The sequence below is a fragment of the Chionomys nivalis genome, chromosome 19 (assembly GCF_950005125.1).
Source record: "Chionomys nivalis chromosome 19, mChiNiv1.1, whole genome shotgun sequence".
NCBI classification, from domain to species: Eukaryota; Metazoa; Chordata; class Mammalia; order Rodentia; family Cricetidae; genus Chionomys; species Chionomys nivalis.
The window spans coordinates 30,965,096-30,986,457 of NC_080104.1; the positions used below are offsets into that span (position 1 = coordinate 30,965,096).

Genomic DNA, 21,362 nt, shown 5'->3' on the forward strand with positions numbered 1-21,362 from the left:
ACAACCCAAACCAGAACTCTGGCTAGTTATGATATTCAATTCCTCCTATCAGTCCAGGTCAGTATAAGTATTATAAATCCACAAAATAAATTACATCAGATGATTATCAAAAGATATCTAGGAATTTAGGGTGTACCTTCAAAAAACCCTTAGCTCAAAATGGCAGGTGGCTTTGTGAGTGCATACACATACATGTACACACGCATGTTGAGGTCAGGTGTTAACATGGCGAGTCTTTTCTAGATTACTCTTCAAGGTTATTTTTTGAGTTCTTTAATTGAACCTGAAGCTCACCAATGCAGCTAGGATGAACAGATGGTGAACTTCAGGGAACTCCCTATTTGTTCCTCCACTGCAAACCTTGGGGTTACAAGTGTATACTGCCATACCCAGATGTAAAGGCATTTTGCTAACTAAGTCATCTCTTCAGCTCAAGGATCTCCATGGTGGACAAGTACACAGTGGAAGAAGACAATTACTGCTGTCCTCTGACGCCACAGTATACCATGGCATATGTATATACACACTAAATAAATAAAAATGTAATAAAAATTTTAGATGTCAATTGTTAAAAGAGAGTTGTACTTGACACTGAGTGCTGAGAAATGCCAGGAAGATAGAAAGGGGCCAAGAGAAGGGAGGTGAGACAGTATAATAAATAAACCAGAGATGAAGAAGAGGTGTTGAAATACTGGGAATAGAAAGGTCTATGCTGGTGAGTGGGTAGAAAAATAGGGAAAAGAGGGTGAAAGGGATAATCAAAACTAAGGAAATATATAATAAGCCATATTGAAACCTACGAACATACAAGCTTATTTATAAACTATAATTTTTTTAAAGAGTCAGAATGGAGTAGCCCTTCATGGATGGATAGTGCTTCTACTGGAAGTCTTGAGGTATTAAACAAAAATGCCAGTGCTGGGTGTGGGCTACCTCCCTATGAGTTACTGACCAGAGAAGAGCCCTTCCCTCCAAACAATATGGACTATTACCATTGTTTTTGGCCCCACCCAATCTTTTTTAAATATTTATTTATTTATTATGTATACAATATTCTGTCTGTGTATATGTCTGCAGGCCAGAAGAGGGCACCAGACCTCATTACAGATGGTTGTGAGCCACCATGTGGTTGCGGGAATTGAACTCAGGACCTTCGGAAGAGCAGGCAATGCTCTTAACCACTGAGCCATCTCTCCAGCCCCAGCCCCATCCAATCTTGATAGCAACATTCTATTATTGCTGGGGTTGGAGAGATGGCTCAGTAGCTAAGAATTCATACTGTTTTTTGCAGAGGAACCAAATTTAATTTCTAGCACCTACACCAAACAGCTCACAATCACCTGTAACTCCAGCTCCAGGGCAATTTGACAACTCTGGCCACCATGGAAACCTACATTCATGTGTACCAGGTACATAATTTAAAATTATCTTTAAAAAAAAATCCTATTTCTAGAGGTACCACATAGTTTGATCACCGGACATACACAATCAAACCGGAGCTAAGCTAGAAGCTTTCTCCCTACAGGTCAGCCTTCACACTGCTGGAATATACTATTCAGACTGTCAACAAGAAAAAGTTATCAACAGTCTTACCTAGATGTAAATTTTGGGGGCTACAATAATGACCTGCAAAGCAAGATGTGCCTGCTGACGGCATGGATATCATGAGCAGCCAACCACTTTCTGATTGCCTGGCTCTGAGACCCGCTCCATAGGCTAAGGTAAACCTGATCAAGAGCATATGGGATGGGGGGTAGGAGGAAATCCTAGGAAACAACCCACTACTACTACCTTTGACTGTGTCATCAGATGGCTTTCTGAATACTTGTTCATGTTTATACCCACAGAATAGTGGTGTGGCCAAGCCTTCTCTGGAGATGCTTCTAACTCCAGTGAAACAGCAGTTTCCACAGTTATGAAATCATATCTGGCCAAAGTGCCAAGAACAAGTGATGTCAGAGGATCAGCCCTAAATGGAACAGCAACTATCATTTCCTCCAAAGACCAAAGAATACTATATAGCATGGGGAGATATGCAGGGAAAAGACATCTTCTGAACATAAAGCAGCTGTGGTTACCTGCATAGTCTATACAAGATCAGGTCCTTCACACTGCATCATGGACAAAGGAAGAGCCTCCCCCATCCCCCTACTCCCAGGACTATTGGCAGTTAAAGGTTGCTGGCAGAGGGGGTGAAATTTTCTTTAATGATGTAGCTACTGTGAAGTTGCTCTGCTCCAGTAAAGAACCTCCTGCCTATGCTCTGGGAAGAAACTCTAATTAAACTCAGCGGATCACACGCAAAAAGAAGATGGAATTAGCAGGGAAATTTGTTGAGGAGTGTTACACATAGAGAAGGAAGATAAAAAAGGGGGAATAGAGGTTTAAAAAAATAAATAAATAGATTCTGTGGTGATGTTTTGTTTGTGATCTAACAAATACAGCTTGTCTGAGGATCAGAGTGTAGGGGTAACCCACTAGTTAGTCGTAGTGGCCAGGCAGTTGTGGCACACCAGAGGCAGATGGATCTCTGTGAGTTCAAGGCTAGCCTGGGCTACGTAAGATTGATCCAGTCTAAAAGATAGACAGAGCCAGGCAGTGGTGACTCACACCTTTAATCCCAGAACTTGAAAGTGACCTGCCTTTAATCCTAACACATGGGGAGGTAGAGGCAGAAAGGGACATGGCTGGGTGGAGAGGAATGTAAGGCGGAAAGAGATAGGAGCTCAAAGTATTCAGTCTGAGGACTCACAGAGTCAGGATACCGCATTCAGGCTGAGAATTCGTAGAGGTGAGAACTGGTGGCTGGCTGCTGTGGTCTCTGATCTTTCAGCTTTTGCCCCAACATCTGACTCCAGGTTTTTATTATTAAGACCAATTAGAATTCACGCTACAAAATTCACTATAAATGTATGAAACTGGGGTTGGAGAGATATCTCAGAGGTTAAGAGTACTTTCTCTTACAGAGGACCCAGGTTCGATTCCCAGCACCCACATGGCAGCTCACAACTAACTGTTTGTAACTCCAAGATCTGACCTTACACAGACATACATGCAGACAAAGCACCAACACGAATAAAATAAAAATAAATTATATTCTTTTTAAAAAGTGCAGGAGGAGGGAGCTAGAGAGATGGCTCTGGGCTAAAAGCACTCTTGCAGAGGATCTGAGGATGGCTCCCAGCACAGACAGGCACATACACATTATTTAAAAATAAAAGTAATTTTCTTTTAGATACAAAAGAACAAGAAGAAAATCTCAGTAACATACTAGTGTACTTCCTCCGAGACGAGGGAGCTAATTCATCACACATCAAAAAGGATATAAATCTCTACAGGGCTGAGTGCTGGCTCAGTGAGTGAAGCATGAGGGCTAGGGCTCAGATGCCCAGAACCCACCTAAACAGCATGTGAACACAATAAGCCCCCCCCGGGGGGGGGGGGGCCAGAACAAGTAGCCAGTCCGATGAACCAAAATGGCCAGCTCCAAGTTCAGGAGGTGTGATTTAAGGAAGACTCCCAACATCTACCTCAGACATATACCCATTCACACATACAGGAGCAAAAAGTCTCTATTTCAAAGCCCATACTAAGCTAAGTAATTATTAAAAGAAATACAAAGAACCAGAAACAGCATCTGTATATGCCAGCTCCATATAAAGGAGACATTATTTTAGGCACAGATAACATTCACATCAGCCCAAATTTGCAGTCTGAACTTACTGCTCTTGCAGAAGACCCAGGTTTGAATCCCAGCATCCATACCAAATGGCTCATAACTGCCTCTAACTCCAATTCAAGGGCATATGATACCTCTTGCTAGATTCCACAGCCACTTGCACACATGCACATTACAACATGCATCTTTAAATTTTTTCTTCTTTCTTAATGCAACCTATTAGCCAGACCTATAATCCCAGTTTGGTTTTTTTTTTTTTTTTTTTTTTTTGTGGTTGTGGGCAGAGGATAACAAGTTCAAGGCTAGCTTGGGCAATATAGTGAGTATAAGACTAGCCTAAGCAACTCCGTAAAACCCTATCTCGAAATAAAAATTAAAAAGGCTGGGGATACATCTCAGTGCTATAGCATCTTCCTAGAATGAACCACAGCTTCAGTCCCATTTCCCTTACCAAAAAAAGAAAAAGAGAAAGAAAATGGGTTAGAATTAGTATTTAAAGGAAAAAATGTAAATCCATCATATTTTGCAATGATTTCTTGTGTTTGACAACAGAAAACACAGGCAACCACAACAACAAAGACTAAAAACCAGAAATGGTGGTGGATGCCTGTTATACCATAACTCGGGTGGCTGAGGCAGGACATCTAGAATTCCAAGATGGTTTGGCTACATAACTGAACCTATGTTTCAAAAGAAAAAAGAAAACAAAGAAAAAAGGGAAAGAAATAGAAGAATCAAAATGTGATAACACAAATCACCCATCAGTGTGCAATATAAAAATAAGGAACTGTTGAGGAAGATATAGAGAAATTAGAACTCTTGTACATTATGAGTGAGAAGTAAAAATAGGGTAGTCACTGTATAAAACAGCTCAATGCGTCACTAAAATATTAAATACAGGGGCCTAGAAATGTAGTTCAACCAGAGAATCTGCTTAGCATGTGCAAAGTTCTCGGTTCAATCCCCAACAATAAAAGGTTAAACACAGAATTATCATATGATTCATGAATCACACTTACATACAAAGGCAAAAGAACTGAAACAGACACACAGATGCCAGTTCTCTACAGCTGGGCTACTGATACAAGCCAAAAGGCAGAAGCAACCCAAATGTCAGCTAAGGAAAGAATGAATACCAGAACGTGATATACACATACAATGGAATATTAGTAAGCAAAAAATAAAAGTGAGAATCTAGTACATGCTACACCTGGATGAATATTAATAATTGTCCTTCATAAAACAAACAGGAAAGGGCAAACATTGTAAGACTGCACTCAAATGAGAGGTACCTACAATGAATGGGTTTAGTCACAGAGGTAAAAAGCAGAATTCTGGTAAGGGAAAGGGAAATAAAGAGAATTAACATTCTGTAGAGTTCTGTATGGAGTTCCAGCTTCGCAATACAAAAAAGCTCTGAAGTGCAAGCATGATGGAGCACACAGGTAAATCCGCTAGAGAAGAGGAGGCAGGCAGAGAGAGGTCAAGCTCAGTTGCAGCTACACAGCCAACCAAGTTCAAGGCCAGTGTATTAATTAGTTTTGCATTTCTATAACAAAACACCGCAACCAAGGTAATTTATTTTTAAAAGTGTTTAATTAGGCTTATGGTTTCAGAGGGTTGGAACCCATATGGCAGAGCAAAGGCATGGTGGTCAAAGACCTGGATAAATCCAGACACACACTCCCCCCCAGCAGGAAAAAATAGAGCCAAAAATCTAAGCAGGGAGGAAATCTAGGATTAGCCTGTTCAGTTTCAGGAACTAGCTGAAGATAAAGTTAGATTGTAATCTTGAAAATAATCTTGAGAAACAGGGAGTTGCCCCCTTGTGATTATCATTGGTATTTTTGGAATTTTCTATGATGCCCTCCCTACCCTTTGGATTACTGGGGTTTCTTCCCTTAAAAACCCCTTATCCCCGGGGCTGGAGAGATGGCTCAGTGGTTAAGAGCATTGCCTTAAGGTCCTGAGTTCAATTCCCGGCAACCACATAATGAGGTCTCGTGCCCTCTTCTGGCCTGCAGACATACAGACAGAATATTGTATGCATAAAAAAAAAAAAAAAACAACTCGGGGTCGAACTCCTCCCCTGCGTGGGTTATGAGTCTCGGCCCTAGTACCTGTCAATAAACCTCGTGCTGCTTGCAGCAAGGACTGTCCCCGAGTGAGTTACTGGGGGGGGGGGGTCGTGTTATCCTGAGACTTGAGTGAGAGTCTCTCTACACTGGGGGTCTTTCATTGGCAGGAATAGCTGAGAGCTCACGTCTTGGTCCACAAGCAATAGACAGAGAAAACTAATGGGAAATGGTAGGAGTCTTTTGACACATCGAAGTTCACCCCCAACGACACACTTCCTCCAACTCCAAACACTTCTACCAACTGGAGATCAAATATTCAGACATATGAGCCTATGAGGGCCATTCTCATTCTCATTTAAACTATTGCAGCCAGGATGGGCTACAAAATCCTGAAAATCCTGAAGAAAAATAAATACACTTAAGATCATTGAACTACATACTTAAAAACAGTTCAGATGATGTTGTTGTCCAGGACTACCCTCCAAGTTAAAATGCCATCTTACAGCATTCAGCTGTGCTGCCTGCAAAAGGTCATCCCAACTGTGCTTGTTGACTGTTTATAACCCATCATAAAGGTATGGGGAGGTACCCAAGACTCTTACCTGAGTATTCAGCCACTCCCTACCACTTTTGTACACAACTCAGCCCTAACTGCACATGACCTTGGGAGAGGCTAGAGGGAAGATTGGGGGTAGGGGAATCTCATCTATGTAGCTTGGGGAAGCCATCATCCCTGCTGTTTAAAGACTTTCCTATGTAGCCTTCTGAGGTAAGAGCACTCACAATTCTGTAGGCAATCTCTCACATGCTAGCCCAGACTACTATACCAAGCAAAACTACCAATCACAATCTATGAACAAAGAAAAACATTCCGAGCCGGGCGGTGGTGGCGCACGCCTTTAATCCCAGCACTTGGGAGGCAGAGGCCGGCGGATCTCTGTGAGTTCGAGACCAGCCTGGTCTACAAGAGCTAGTTCCAGGACAGGCTCCAAAACCACAGAGAAACCCTGTCTCAAAGAAAAAGAAAAAAAAAAAAGAAAAACATTCCACAATAAAACCAATTTTTAAGTAATTTTTATATACCAACTCAGTTCTACAAAAGACACTAAAAGGAAAGGATCAGTCTGAAGAGGTTAACCACACCCAAGAAGACACAAGAAATAAATACGCCAGAACAATAAATCAAGGGGTGGGGACATGGAATCAATAAACATTCCTCAATTATAACTCTCAATATCATTGTATTGATACAAATTGATTGTACAAGGTCCTTGTGCTCACAGATAAGCACTAAGGAAACCAGGAATGTTAAACACCAAGGTTGCCTCTTCAAGGGAAAGATACATAACCTGTTTCCCACACAGCTGGCTATGAATGAATATAATTAACAGCCTTGATTCCCCTAGAATCTTAAGTTTTTCTCAGTTATTCTCCCTAGATCTTTATCCTAAGCATTGTTTTGAAAGACCTGGATAAATCCAGGTCCCCCAGATGAAATCCCTGGATAAATCCAGCCCCCCTCCCAAGCAGGAAAAAATAGAGCCAAAAATCTAAGCAGGGAGAGAAGAATCAGAAATCTAGGATTAGCCTGTTCAGTGACTGTGTTTCAGGAACTAGCTGAAGATAAAGTTAGATTGTAATCTTGAGAATAATCTTGAGAAACAGTGAGTTTCCCCCTTGTGGTCATCATTGGTATTTTTGGAATACTGTGTTTCAGGAACTAGCTGATTATGATCTTGAGAGTGATCTTGAGAGGCAGGGAATTGCCCCCTTGTGATCATCACTGGTATTTTCTGAATTTTCTGTGACACCCTCCCTACCCCTTCCTATAAAAACCCCTTCTTCAGGTCACTCGGGGTCGAACTCCCCTGCGTGGGTTATGAGTCTTGGCCCCAGTGCACTGGTACCTGTCAATAAACCTCGTGTGATTGCAGCAAGGACGGTCTCTCATGAGTTACTGGGGGGTTTGAGTTATCCCGAGACTTGAGTGAGAGTCTCCCCTCACTGGGGGTCTTTCAGTTTCTCAGTCAATAGAGCCCACCCTTATGGGAGATGTCACACGTACTTTAGTTTGGTACTCTGCATGGTCTGTATAACCAAGACCACCCTCCTCTAAACCTGCAGGCTATAGAACCCATCTTTATGGTAGAGGTCACACGTATTTTGCAAAGAGTTTCAATATACTCATGCCTTAAGTTTTTTTTTTTAATTTAAAAATTTATTTATTTATTTATTATGTATACAATATACTGTTTGTGTGTATGCCTGCAGGCCAGAAGAAGGCACCAGACCTCATTACAGATGGTTGTAAGCCACCATGTGGTTGCTGGGAATTGACCTCAGGATCTTTGGAAGAGCAGGCAATGCTCTTAACCGCTGAGCCATCTCTCCATCCCCTCATGCCTTCAGTTTTATTTTGCACATGGGATTGAGCTAACTGTCGTTAGGAAAATTTTTTTTTCAAAAATTGTACTGTGATAAATTATGCCTAAAAATAAACTCCCTAATGTCAGATTCTAGAAGTTTGGCCCAAAACCAGATATTGGAGTCATACTGAATCAGATTTCCATGGATCATTACTCTAGTGGCCCTGGTTTTTACAGATAATAACTCCACAATCAATGGTCTCAAGTCTCCAATAAAAATACACAAAGTACAGACAGGATCAGAAAACGGGATCTATCTTTCTGCTACATCCAAGAAACATGCCTCACTATCAAGAATAGACATCCAGCCGGGCAGAGGTGGTACATGCCTTTAATCCCAGCACTTGGATGGCAAAGGTAGGCAGATCTCTGAGTTCAAGGCCAGTTTGATCTATAGAGTGAGTTCCAGGAAAGCAAGGACTACACAGAGAAACCTTCTATCGGGAAGGAAAGAAAAAAGGTTGGAAGGAAGGAAGGAAGGAAGGAAGGAAGGAAGGAAGGAAGGAAGGAAGGAAGGAAGGAAGGAAGGAAGGAGAAAGAAGGAAAGGAAAGGAAAGGAAAGGAAAGGAAAGGAAAGGAAAGGAAAGGAAAGGAAAGGAAAGGAAAGGAAAGGAAAGGAAAAGAAAAGAAAAGAAAAGAAAAAGAAAAAGCCACATCATCTTGGAGCAACTCCAATGAAGCAGTAAAAGACTTGTATAATAAAAACTTTAAGACACTGACAAGGGACACCATCAAATGAGAGCAAAGTGGCTATCTACAGAATGGGGAAAAAAAAATCTTTATCAAGTTTATCTGATAAAGGGTAGTATCTAGAATATATAAAGATCTTTAAAAAAACTGAACCTCAAAAAAAAAACAATAACCCAATTTTAAAATGGAATATAAAATTAAAATTAAAGGAGGTGCACACCTTTAATCCCAGCACTCAGGAGGCAGAGGTAGGTGGGTTTCTGTGAGTTCAAGGCCAGGGTGGTCAACACAGTAAGTTCCAGGACAGTCAGAGCTACAGAATGAGACCCTATCTTGAAAAAAACATTTTAAAAAAAGGGAGGGAATATGGAACTAAACAGCTGTCAAAAGATGAAACACAAACGTCTGAGAAACTCTTTTAAAATGTTCAACATCCTTAGACATCAGGGAAAGACAAAATCTACTCTGAGATTACTGCCAGAATGGCCAAGATCAATAAAACAAATGACAGCACATGCTGGTGAGGACGCAGATAAGGGGGGACTTATTCTTTACTGGTAGAATGCAACTTGGTATAGCCACTAAGGAAATCAGTGCCCACGTGGATAACTGCATCCACAGAAAGCCTGAGAAAGCTTGGAAAAGAATAAAGCATGTTTCCTTCGTAGCAATTCTGGAGTCTGTTCTGCTTGCTAGAGGCAAGCAAGCGCTCTCATCTGAGAGGCCTCTTGACTCAGCTTTAGCTGCAAAACCCTGCAGCTCTTTAGGAGGTCCTGCCACGAAACACTTAAATAGTGTTGCTAATAAGGTGACCTCATGCTTTTTGGTTTTCAGGCATAGCAGGAAAAAAAGCTGTGCTGTTTTAAAATGCCAGCTTTCTGGGCCATCCTGCCAGGGCAAACTCTGACTCTTTCAGACCGGCAGTCCAACTGAGTGTGGTCTGTGAGCAGAATGCTGCAGCTTGCTTGCTGGCAGGGACCTTGAAACGCCATAGAGTTGTGGCAATAAAAATGACTACAGCCGGTACCTCCGCTATGAGGCTGGAAAGCTAAGGAATGGGCTGGATCCAGTCGTCAAAGCCATGGCTTTCATCCTCTCCTTCAAGACTCATGTAGTCAGAAAAAGAGAGATATATATTAAAGAGAGATTCAAAAAAAATCTCTAAATGATTTACTGTGTGTTAAAAATATATGCTGTCTTGGGAGAGAAAAGAAAAAGGTTGAAGTTCTTAAAAAAAAAAAAAAGAGAGAATAGTTGGGTGTGGTGGTACACACCTTTAATCCCAACACTTGGGAGGCAGAAGTAGATTGACCTCTGTGACTTCAAGGTGTGGTAGCACACGCCTTTAATCCCAATGCCTGGAAGGCAGAGACAGACAGATCTCTGTGAGTTCAAGGTGTGGTAGCATACACCTATAATCCCAGCACTGAGGGGGCAGAGACAGACAGACCTCTATGAGTTCAAGGACAGCCTGGTCACAGAGTTATTCCAGGACAAAGATATACAGAGAACCTGTCTCAAAAAATAAAAGTAAAAATAAACGAAATAGAGGTTAAAATAAAGCTGCAAAAGATGGAAAATATACAGAGAATCTTGATACTGTATGCTATTATGCTCTCTTTGAATTGTTTGAATGCTGAGGAAGGAGCAACAGCTGCTAAAAGATAACTGTTTATAAATGCTGCTCAACTAATCCAAGATAGGTATTTTGGAAATATTTTGACTTCAAAAGTTGGATCTAAGGTTATGATGCTCTGGGAAAGTTCTTCTTTTGTTTTCACAGAGGATGAGACCCTGTGGATTGCTTCTATCCCAATATGGTATGATAGACCACGGCCTCCTGAAAGTTTGCTGTGAACACCTCAAAAAATTACTTCACTCAACTGCGGACTGAGATGAACCTGGCACACAGGTAACACCATAAAAGACTTGATTAACAGTGCCCCTGTACAGCAGGAAGAAGTTTGGAGAGAAATAACTATGCCCATATTCCCAAATATTGTTCATAAATGTTCTATTACATTTAAAGGGGGATATGATATAGATATGAATAATTTACATTGGTATAAATTTTGCTTTATTGGTATGAAGTTAAGGTCAATTTTGTTATATGTATTTCTGATATTAAGGTATTGTGATTGTGTAGTTCATTTAAAAATGAACTGTATAATTAGAAAATGTAGGTTGTTAATGGACAATCATTAATAATAGTCAAGCTTGTAGTCATGTTAATTAGATTTTCTAGATATGTAGAGATATATTTCAGTTAAATAGGCATTCTTCATATCTTTCAAAGACTACAGAATATGGCATTTAAATGTTTTAATAACTTAGGGCTTTTCAGGACAACAAGACACATCTGCTCCTGGCAGCACCAATCTACTTCAAGAGGAAGATGGGCATTGAAGAGGCTCCTTATGAAGTTGGTTAGCAATTTGGGCAAGAAACTGCTCTTGCCTGGACTGATGCATGAACTGGACACAAAGAACCTGCAGAGAGAGGACTGCTGAACTTGCCTAAAGGTGAGATGGTCCTTCGGGGTTCCTGACTCATGAAAAAGTCTGCAAGACATTCTGCAGGACACAGCAGAAAGTGACTGAACTGTCTTTGAAATTTCCTGCTGCATGGAAATGTCTGCTGGATACTATGGGCCTGTAGGCCGAAGATGGATGCCCCAACGGTACAGAGGAACTTTGGGTGACTGTCCAGGCAGCAAGTTGTCTCTATCATTTCTAGAGTTTTGGAAGTTGCTTACTTCTTGTTTACTTAGGTAATATTATATCCTTCTGTAGTCTTTGATGGAGTTGAAGAATGGTTAGTTATAGTTTTTCTTAGTTATGATAAAAGATAAAATAGATATAAATATTGTAACTGTAATTCTTGTTTGATAACTGTTTTGTTATATGTAATTTTACTATGTTAAAGTGAAAGTCTTTCTTTTTTGTTTAAACAGAAAAAGGGGAAATGATGTAGGAAGGTCATCTGTCTGTGTTACTTTCATTGGTTAATAAAGAAACTTCCCTGGACTTTTGATAGGCTAGCCCTTAAGTGGGTGGAGTAGACTGAACAGAATGCTGGGAGAAAGAAGCAGAGTCAGGGAGATGCCATGAAGCTCTGGCCCAAGATGGACGTAGGTTAGAATCTTCCCAGTAAGCCACCACCTCGTGGTGCTACAAACATTAATAGAAATGGGTTAATCATGATGTGAGAGTTAGCCAGTAAGAGGCTAGAGCTAATGGGCCAGGCAGTGTATAATGAATACAATTTGTGTGTTGTTATTTCGGGTGTAAAGCTACCCGTGCAGAAGCCGAGCGGGACAAAAAGCAGGCCTGCTTGCCTCATCACGACATGGTAGTTCTTCAGGAAGCTGGAAAACTACCTTGAGATCAAGCTCTACCACTCTTGGGAATATCCCCAAAGGACTCTACATTCTACTAAGACATACTTGCTCATACATGTGCATTGCTGCTCTATTCATAATAGTTAGAAATTAAAAACAACTTAGATGTCCATCAATTGACCACTGGATAATGAAAATATAGTACATTTACACAATGCAGTATCATTCAGCTGTTAAGAAAAATGAAATTATGAAATTTGCAGATAAATGCATGGAGCTAGAAGCGATTGTCCTTAGTGAGGTAACCCAGACTCAAAAAAAAAACAAAAACAAAAAACAAATAATGCAGGTTTTCCAAGCTTTAGGTATGTGTGTTTCAACCCTAATAACCACAGAAGTTAGGTAACCACTAAGGGACCAGCAGGAGATGCAGATCTTCTAAGGAAGAAGAAATAGAATATAGTGTTATAAAGAGATAAAGGGAAACTAGAATAGGGTTAAATGAGGAGAGGTCAAAGTAAAAGAGGAAATACAGGGAGGGATAACTAACACTAAAGGTCTTTTGTAAAGCTCTATGGAAACCTACTATTATAAAAGCTCCTAAAATATATACATATATGAAAGAATTTAAGCGAAGTCACCATATAATGAGAGAGACATGTGCCAACTAGACATGCCACCAAGTAAAACCTCCAGTGCCAGGAATGGGTTACATCTTGGTGAATTGTTGGCCATAGGAGTCCCATAGACACCCCCTACCAACATCACACCAAGGTTATTGGTTACTCTCCATAACCTGAAGGTAAGGTTCTATTGCTGAAGACATGACTTAAGTAATCAAACAAGAAGAACTTGAACTAGGGAGCCTCACTCTTAATGACTGGTGTTCATGGTACTGAAGGTACTTTGCACGCTACTGGAGAAGAAAATAAATCATCAGTTTCACCCACCCACAAACCCCGCAACCTCCAAAAAAGATATGCCTGCAAGATATACTGGTGTAATAATTTAAAGTGTTATGAGAATAACCAACCACTTTTTTATTAGATGTAAGGCCCACTTGATGAGATGGAACCCATACAAGACAATGCTGAAGTGGCCAGAACCTGAGACTAGATAGGTCATGGGCCTCGGAGAAAACATATTACTATTATTCCACTAAAGGAACACAGCAATAAAATTACTTCTCATGACATATGCTATAACCCTAGAGCAGAGCATCGCCTACTCAATCCTCACCAGAAGCTGCTTCTTGCAGTAGATAACTAACAACAAGATCCACAAGTGGATAACGTGCAGAATGAGAGGCTTCTGAGCACTCAGCTCTAAACGGGGTGTCTTTATCAAACCCCTCCCCTCAAGGCTCAAGGATCCATGCAGAAGAGGCAGAGGTGTTGGATAACACCAAGGAAACAGGGTCTTCCAGACTGATAAGCATCTGAACTCAGAGACTGAACAGCACACACAAGACCTGCACAGGTTCCAACTACACAAAATCCCAGTACTGAGAAGGGGAAGTGAACACAAAGTTCCACCCTAACCAAGAATCTATTTGCAACTGATACCTGCTAGGAAAGGAAAACCATCTTTCTCCACTGCAGTATAACTGGGTATACTTCCATACTCAGAGTAGCCCCCATGCCCAGGAGTAGTTGACCAACACAAAAAAAAATCCATGGGTTTTTGGTTGGCTTTTTGCTTTGTTTTGATACTTTGTCATAACTGATTTCTTTTTTATAGTTTGTTTTGATTTTCTAGCTTTTGTGCAGTGGGCACATTGAAGTTTTTCATTTGTTGTTTGCTTTTGAGAGAGAGAACATGAAGCTGGGTGGGCAGGGAACTTGGGGGATCTGGGAGGAGCAGGGAAAGTGGAAAGAATATGATGAATTATATGAAAAAAAGTACATAAAATTTTAAGAATTGGAAAGAAACAGGGGGAAGGAAGAAGAAAGAGAAGAAGGGAAGGAGGGTCTGAGGAAAGGAGGAAAAGAGGAAAAGGAAAGCAAACAGACACTTGAGTCCCCTAATGAGTGACTACAGCATTGCTATAGACTTGACTAAGGAAGGAAACGGGATTTTGATTGAGCCTCTCTAGACGCAGTTCCTGATTATAGAGAACAGCAGATAGAGGTGTAAGCTAAACTGCACCATAAAGATGTGGTCAACAAAACTGAGTGCAGGAAAAGTATGATGCAGCCCACGGGATACAACAGAAAAAGGGAAAAGAGGAGCTAGGGACAGAATACACACCTACAATCCCGACACTTGAGAAGATGGAGAATTCAAAGGTAGCCCATGCTACAAAGAATAACAGTTTCAAAAAAACAAACCAAACAACAACAAAAACAATCAAGAGAACCTCTTCCAAAGTTTTAAAATTTTCTAACACAGGACAAAGTTAAACTCTATTGGGTACAGATGCATTCTTGGGGAATAAAACAATTGAAAAACAAAACTTCGGGAGACGATTCTGACAGAAGTGGCAGCATGGCTTCTTTTGGGGGACAAAAGGTGGCTATGACTGAGACAGCACATGGAAGACTTCAAGGTAGCAAGTGAAAATCACTTCTTAGTGTGGGTGAAAGTCACTAAGGTGCTCACTTCCCAGTAACCCGTTGTATGATTTGTCTGTTGTGAGTGCTTTTCTGTATCTGTTTTGTTTTATAATACAGGATGGTTTTACAATTAACATTTCTTTCATACAAATATCTAGTTGCTATAAACACATCTGATTTTCTCTTATGTTCCCCGTTCAAAATCCAAATACGATTCCTGCAGTGACATTCTGAAGCCTTCTTGATGTTGCTATGTTCCTCTTTCTCTTTTAGTTTCATTTATCCACAGAAGATCCCAGATCACTTTACTAAAATATTTCTCTAATCCTAGATGTTTTAGACTATAATCCCTCAATGTTCCCTGCCTCTTGTCTCCTGTTTTTAGATCCAAAGGTTGTGATCAGATTCAGGTTCACTGGTTTAGCAAACTTACCTCTTCCAGACTGCGTAGGATAAGAGCATCTGGCTGTCACTTTCCTGTGACAGTATTTTTTTCATTTCTCACATGAAAACCAGTGTAAATCATTTCTTAAAATTTTCATACCCAAGTCCAACCCCAATGCAAGAAAAATAAAAATGAATATACTGTGATTGGTAAAGAGATGTGGCTCAGTAGTAGAATTTATTTATTTGCCTAGCATGCCCAAGGCCCTGCGTTCTATCCCCAAACCAGGGACAGAGGCAAACATCTGTGATTTAAAGACTTTAATGATTTAAAAACATCAGCTTTGTTCATTATTTAAAAGTAAAGCAGAAATCCCAGAAAATATCAGGCAAAGAAAGTGGTAACTATATATCAATTCCAAGAGAACTACAATCAACTGAATCACCATGTCACGCCCCCTATAAAATGCTGTCTTCTAGATACAAAAATGTCTTGTTACCTGCTGGAAGGCTTGAATTGAGGCTGAGTAGGAACGAAGAGAGAGACAAAATTTCAACAAATTCTGCTGTAAAGGTGACAGAAATTGAAACGCGGCTTCCAATATCGCATTGTAATAGGAATGATCAGTGTCTGTCAAAAAAGCACATTAACCAGAACAATTGCACGACTGTAGATAATCAAACAAGACAGTTCACAAAGCACAAGACAAACACAGATGATGAGCTGTTCCCACCTGAACTCTGTCAGGTGACTAAAATCACCAGAGGTCTACAATACAAATGGACACTCCTCTCCTTCCTCTAAACCACTCTGCTTGCCTGGACGGCTACTTTCCTACTCTGTGGATGGCTTGCTCCTGGAGGAATTCAGCTATGAAATCATTCACTCAGTAAAGTAGACTTCATCTTTACACTACTCTTCTAGAGACCAGTTACATCACTGCTGAGGTCCAAGAATATCTGTCTACCACATCATTTACTAAAGTACTTATTCACTGACTCTGGGCACCCATAGACAGAGGCAATGGCTTCTATCTTTGTACTTTCAGATCCTAGACGTGCTCTCTACTAAAATAACTAAGTAAAGCACTAAGGAATGCAACAAAATATTAAAGGACATTGATAGTATCATAAAATTTGATGATAAGTATTTAAACAAAAAAGCTAGCTAGGCAAAATTATTTAGAAGGAAAAGACATCTGTGTGCTACCATCAAACCCTTCCAGTAAAGGAAAAGCAAATGTACAAAACTTGTTACATAGCCAGCAGTCATTTTTGCCAGACTGGTATGTGTGTGTGCTGTCAAAAAACAAAAAAAACAAACAACAAAAAAAAAACACTACAGAATAAATGTTAAATGGCTTTTAAAAGCAAGCAGAAAATACAAGAAACAGAGACAAGAATGAGTATCCAACTTTTTATTTAGCTTTGACTACAGTATGAGTTACAGGAGTTATTCAAAAAATAAAATCTTCAATAGAAAAAATATTAACTTTGGCATGTGTGAGTGTGGTATATACAGATATATGTGTATGAACACACTTGTGTCAAATGAACATGAACATGCCTATATATGTATGCAGCCCCAAAATTTATACCAAACGTCTTCCTTGATCTTTCTCACTGAGCCCAGAGCTTGCCGACTGCAGCTAACCTACCAGCCAGCTTGGTCCAGGTACACCCTTTCTCTGCCTCCTGAGTGCTAAGAGGGCAGGTGACTAGCACATCTGCTTAGCTTGTGTATGGTTCTGGGATCTGATGCTGATCCTCCTGCTTGCACATTAAGTGCTTTATCCACTGAGTTATTTCCCTAGTCTCAATATTTACATTTTTAAAAGCAGAATATAAAAGGTTCCATATCACATTAGCATTATCTTACATGGAAAAAAACAGAAAGAAATACCTCAAATGGTCCCAGAAATTAATAATGTCAATCTTTAGATGGCAGACCTATGAATACTATTTAGCATGTTTTTATAATCACTTCTAAGAATTCACATTCCTGTAACATTAACCAAGAATATGTATTGTTTTTATTGAAATTTCATTTTAAATGTTAAGACTTGAAGTTTCAGCTAAAACCCTTATTAATAAATTCATTACATGAAATCATAAAATTCTTTAAGACTTATCTTATTATTTTTAATTGTTTGTCTGCCTGTGTGTTGGTACATACACATGACTGCCCTCAGAGCCAGAGGCATCAGGTCCCCTTGGAGCTGGAGCTACAGGCAGTTGTGAACTGCTGGATATGGGAGCTGGGAATCGAACTCGGGTCATCTGAAAATCATCCACACTCTTAACCACTGAGCCATGTCTCCAACTCTGTGAGATAATTTGTCATAAACAATTCTACTTCACTCTAACTCACATGACTAAAACTTATAGATGCTTGCTCAAAATCTGCATGCATTTCCAACACAAGATTCAGATGACTATTAAAATGCTATTTTAACAAAAGTTTAAAAGTAACTGAATAGGTTTAACTTAATAATAGTCAATTTCCAACCATTTCTATGCCAGTAATAACTGACACTTGTCTAAGCTTAATGTTCAACATTTTAATAACTGTCATATGTCACTGAGGGAGAATATGTTCAGAGCAATACACTATTGGGTGACTTTGTCCCTATGTAAATCAATAAAATATACTTACACAAATAAGACAACTAAGGTCACTGGGTGACATCCTATGACACCACTCTCATGTATGTGGTTCATCTCTCACCAGAACATCACTATACTTCCCTATTAGTATCTTTGACTAGCAACGCCTGCAACCTAAATTACATCTTTTATGTTAGAAAATGTTCAAGAAAGCACACCATCCATAAACTAAAACTGAGCGATACAAGATACATCTTTTAAAAAAGATAGATAGATATATCTTAATTTATATATATATTATCTTTATATATATATATATCTTAATTTGACATCTTGACAGTCAAGTAGTCAGTGGTTAGCAGGCACAGTCAGCAGGCACAATGGAAAACATACTAGGTAGCACTAGGTTAATGATGACACACGTAACACAAAGTGTAATTAGTTCACAACAAAAGAGAATGAATCAGACAGATAAAGTTAATACTAAATGATCTAAGATAAAATGCACTTTTGCTAAGTAGTGCCAAAGCACATTAACAAAAGAGCACAACAAAGCAAAAGCAATGGGAAGAAAGGCATTATCTGCAGTCAAAGTTACAAACTGCATATACACAAAAATAATGATTTGTGGTTACACACAGTGATGTCTGCCAACAGCCCCAATTATTCAAGAGGCTGAACCAGTAGGACTGTTTTAAATCAGCCTTTGTAAGACGTCATTTCTTGCAAAGGGAAATAAAAATGTATTGGTATAAGTCAGTAGGGGTTTGGGACTAGCTCAGTGGCATAGTGTAAGTTTCCCATGCACTGGGTTCAATCTTCCTACCATGACAACTCTAGTCAGTAAAGAAAATAATATTTTCCATTAACTGCCATGTTACATATACTATACAAAGGAGACCATTTTTTTCTAACATTTTCCCAGACCACAAAGTCAAACAAATATTTGCTTCAATTTTACCGTGATGATCAGATGATCCAATATTTTGACTGGCTTCTACAAAACTCCAAAATTTTTCTTGACTGTCTTCTGCTAAGAACTCACTGGGAGAAAAGTGGGAGATATCAGCAATGAGACAATAAAATCTTCCATTACAAGCTATATTACTAGGGAGAATAAAAGGGGATTTACATTCCCAAATGCCTATAGTTTGGTTTTTATTTTATTTATATATATACATATATTTATTTTATTTATATATACATATATACATAAACATATGTATATATTATATATCTTTATGTATAATGTATATTTTCTTAATGAAAATTAAGCTTTATTATTTCATAGTAGCTATTAATAACAGCTTAATAACTTGTTCACTTGGTTATTTCTTTAAAAACCTAGAACAATAAAAATGTTATAATAATAGGGAAGCCCTAATATATAAATGACTTATGAAACCCATTAGCAGAACTCATCAGCAGTGAAAGCAGAATTAGGAAATGGCCACTCTAGTGATAGTTCTGCCCACATCCTTTCTGAAAGATCCTACAAAGAGCAAACACGTTTAGCTTAAGGTTCTCCCACAGTAAACATGAATCCTAAAAATTTTCTTGAATAAAGGCATATCTTTTAACATCTAAAGAAACAAATTTTCAAGATCACCAATTTTCTTAGCTTAAAATTAGTACACATCTAACAAGTCAAATCTAAGAACTAACATCCCTTTTAGCTTTACACTATTATCCTAAAACAATGGTCTTTCTGAATTTCCTTCACTCAAGTCTAAAGCTCCTGAAACAAAATGCATTTAATGACCGAATAAATGATTCATGTAAACTGGTGATCATCACTTGAAGCTAAGTGCTAATGTGGTAGTTATCTCTCACTGTCTTAAAGCAAACTACAGAGCTAGATCTCAGCTTACCTAGCCAAAGGAAGACTTGCCCATTACTTGCCAACACTGGGGTGTACAACTCTCACTCTACTCCACAGCTAAACACAGAGATATGGGAAAATAAGAAACAATTTCGGGTAACGCAGCTTCTCTAAAAATAGGTTTCAAAAATTATCCACTATTATTAATGTAGTAGATTTAGTGCCTTCATGAGTCTTATTTTTCTAGGCTGTCTAGCAACTAATATAAACACTGACCAGACTCACTTTAGAGTAGCTTACACTCTATAGAAACAGGGGCTAGGATGGCATGCTATGCAAATGAACAAATCCACGAATTCAAGGGAAGATGATATACTCACCAGTGGGAGAAAAAAACAAGGACTCACTAGGGCTAAATATACTTTTCACATAAGCATAAACAATTTTCATGACACGTATTTTTATCCTAATCAGAGATCTAAGATTGTAGTAGTCATAAGAAAACAACTAAATCCACTGAAATAACCCAGCAGAAGAGAGAATAATAGAAGACTATTATTCAAGGAACGTTGCCATCTTTTGTGAGGTATAACTAACTTGGCTTTGTAGATGTTCTGCTAGGCTTTTTAGCTTTGTGTTCCTATGCCAGTGAGTAAAGCATCTGTGGATTTCAGTTAGGGAAGAGGATGACACCAGTTACTGCACTCACACTGGTTTCCTGCTCTTTGGCGCTGGGTCTCCAACAACCTGGAGAAGCACCTACTTACAGCCCCAATCATTGTTAAAATGAGTCATGTGTACAGAAGCATACCATTTTTTCATTGATAAATACTTTTTAAAAGTCATAATACAAAGTTCATCTCCAGAAAACAAAGAAAAAAACAAAACTTAAGATCAGCTAAATGTATAACAGATAGTACAAATGTGGTAGCCATATTCTACGATTCTATTATTACTGTGGCGATGAGCTAAGTCTTACACAGGACTAGACGAATAAGAAAGGAATACTTAGTCCGTTGTCTGACAATGCACTTGGCATACTCACTCAAGTGTAAGTCCCCACAGCCACACTCAATTACAACCACTTTCCAAATTAGGAAGCTGCTATGAAGTTGCTAAAGTTTTTCATCTATGAAAAAAATAAAAAGGGAGCTAGCTGGGCTTGGTGGCTCATGCCTATAATCCCAATAATTATTATTGGGAGGCAGAGGCAGGAGGATCACAAGTTAGAGGTTAGCCTAATCTCTACATAGCAAGACTCTCTCTCTCTCTCTCTCTCTGTATGTGTGTATATCTCTTTTTTTAAAAAAAAAGTTTATTTATTTATTATGTATACAACATTCCTTCCATGTATGCTTGCATGCCAGAAGAGGGCACCAGATCTCATTATAGATGGCTATGAGCCACCATGTGGTTGCTGGAAATTGAACTCAGGACCTCTGGAAGAACAGTCAGTGCTCTTAACCTCTGAGTCATCTGTCCAGCCCTGTGTGTATACAAGGCTTATACACATAGTGAGAGAAAGAGTGTGTGTGCGTGTGTGTCTCCCTACAAGCAACCCGATTTTCCTCCAGAATCTGCAAATCTAGTGGTAATCTTATTTCCTTAGTCTATAAGTTAATATTTAAAGTCAAGTAGATTTGATTTATAACTATCATTCCATATCCCTTGGTCATTTTAATATCTACTTCTATTAGTAACTATATCTGCTCAAAACATTCAAGACTTTTACTTGAGTTAAATATATATCTATAATTATAGATATAGATTTACATATATTA

At 39.2% G+C, this 21,362-nt stretch overlaps 1 protein-coding gene across 2 annotated transcripts in view; it reads right to left on the minus strand.

The window, feature by feature from the left end:
- Uggt1 (UDP-glucose glycoprotein glucosyltransferase 1) overlaps positions 1–21,362 on the minus strand; it is a 117,110-nt gene that overhangs the window by 85,395 nt on the left and 10,353 nt on the right. For both annotated transcript variants that reach the window (XM_057794566.1, XM_057794564.1), the window contains exons 3-4: positions 18,721–18,803; positions 15,653–15,783 (exon numbers count right to left, since the gene is read on the minus strand). In XM_057794566.1, the coding sequence (XP_057650549.1) occupies positions 15,653–15,783; positions 18,721–18,803 (214 nt within the window). The remainder of the gene's footprint in view (positions 1–15,652; positions 15,784–18,720; positions 18,804–21,362) is intronic.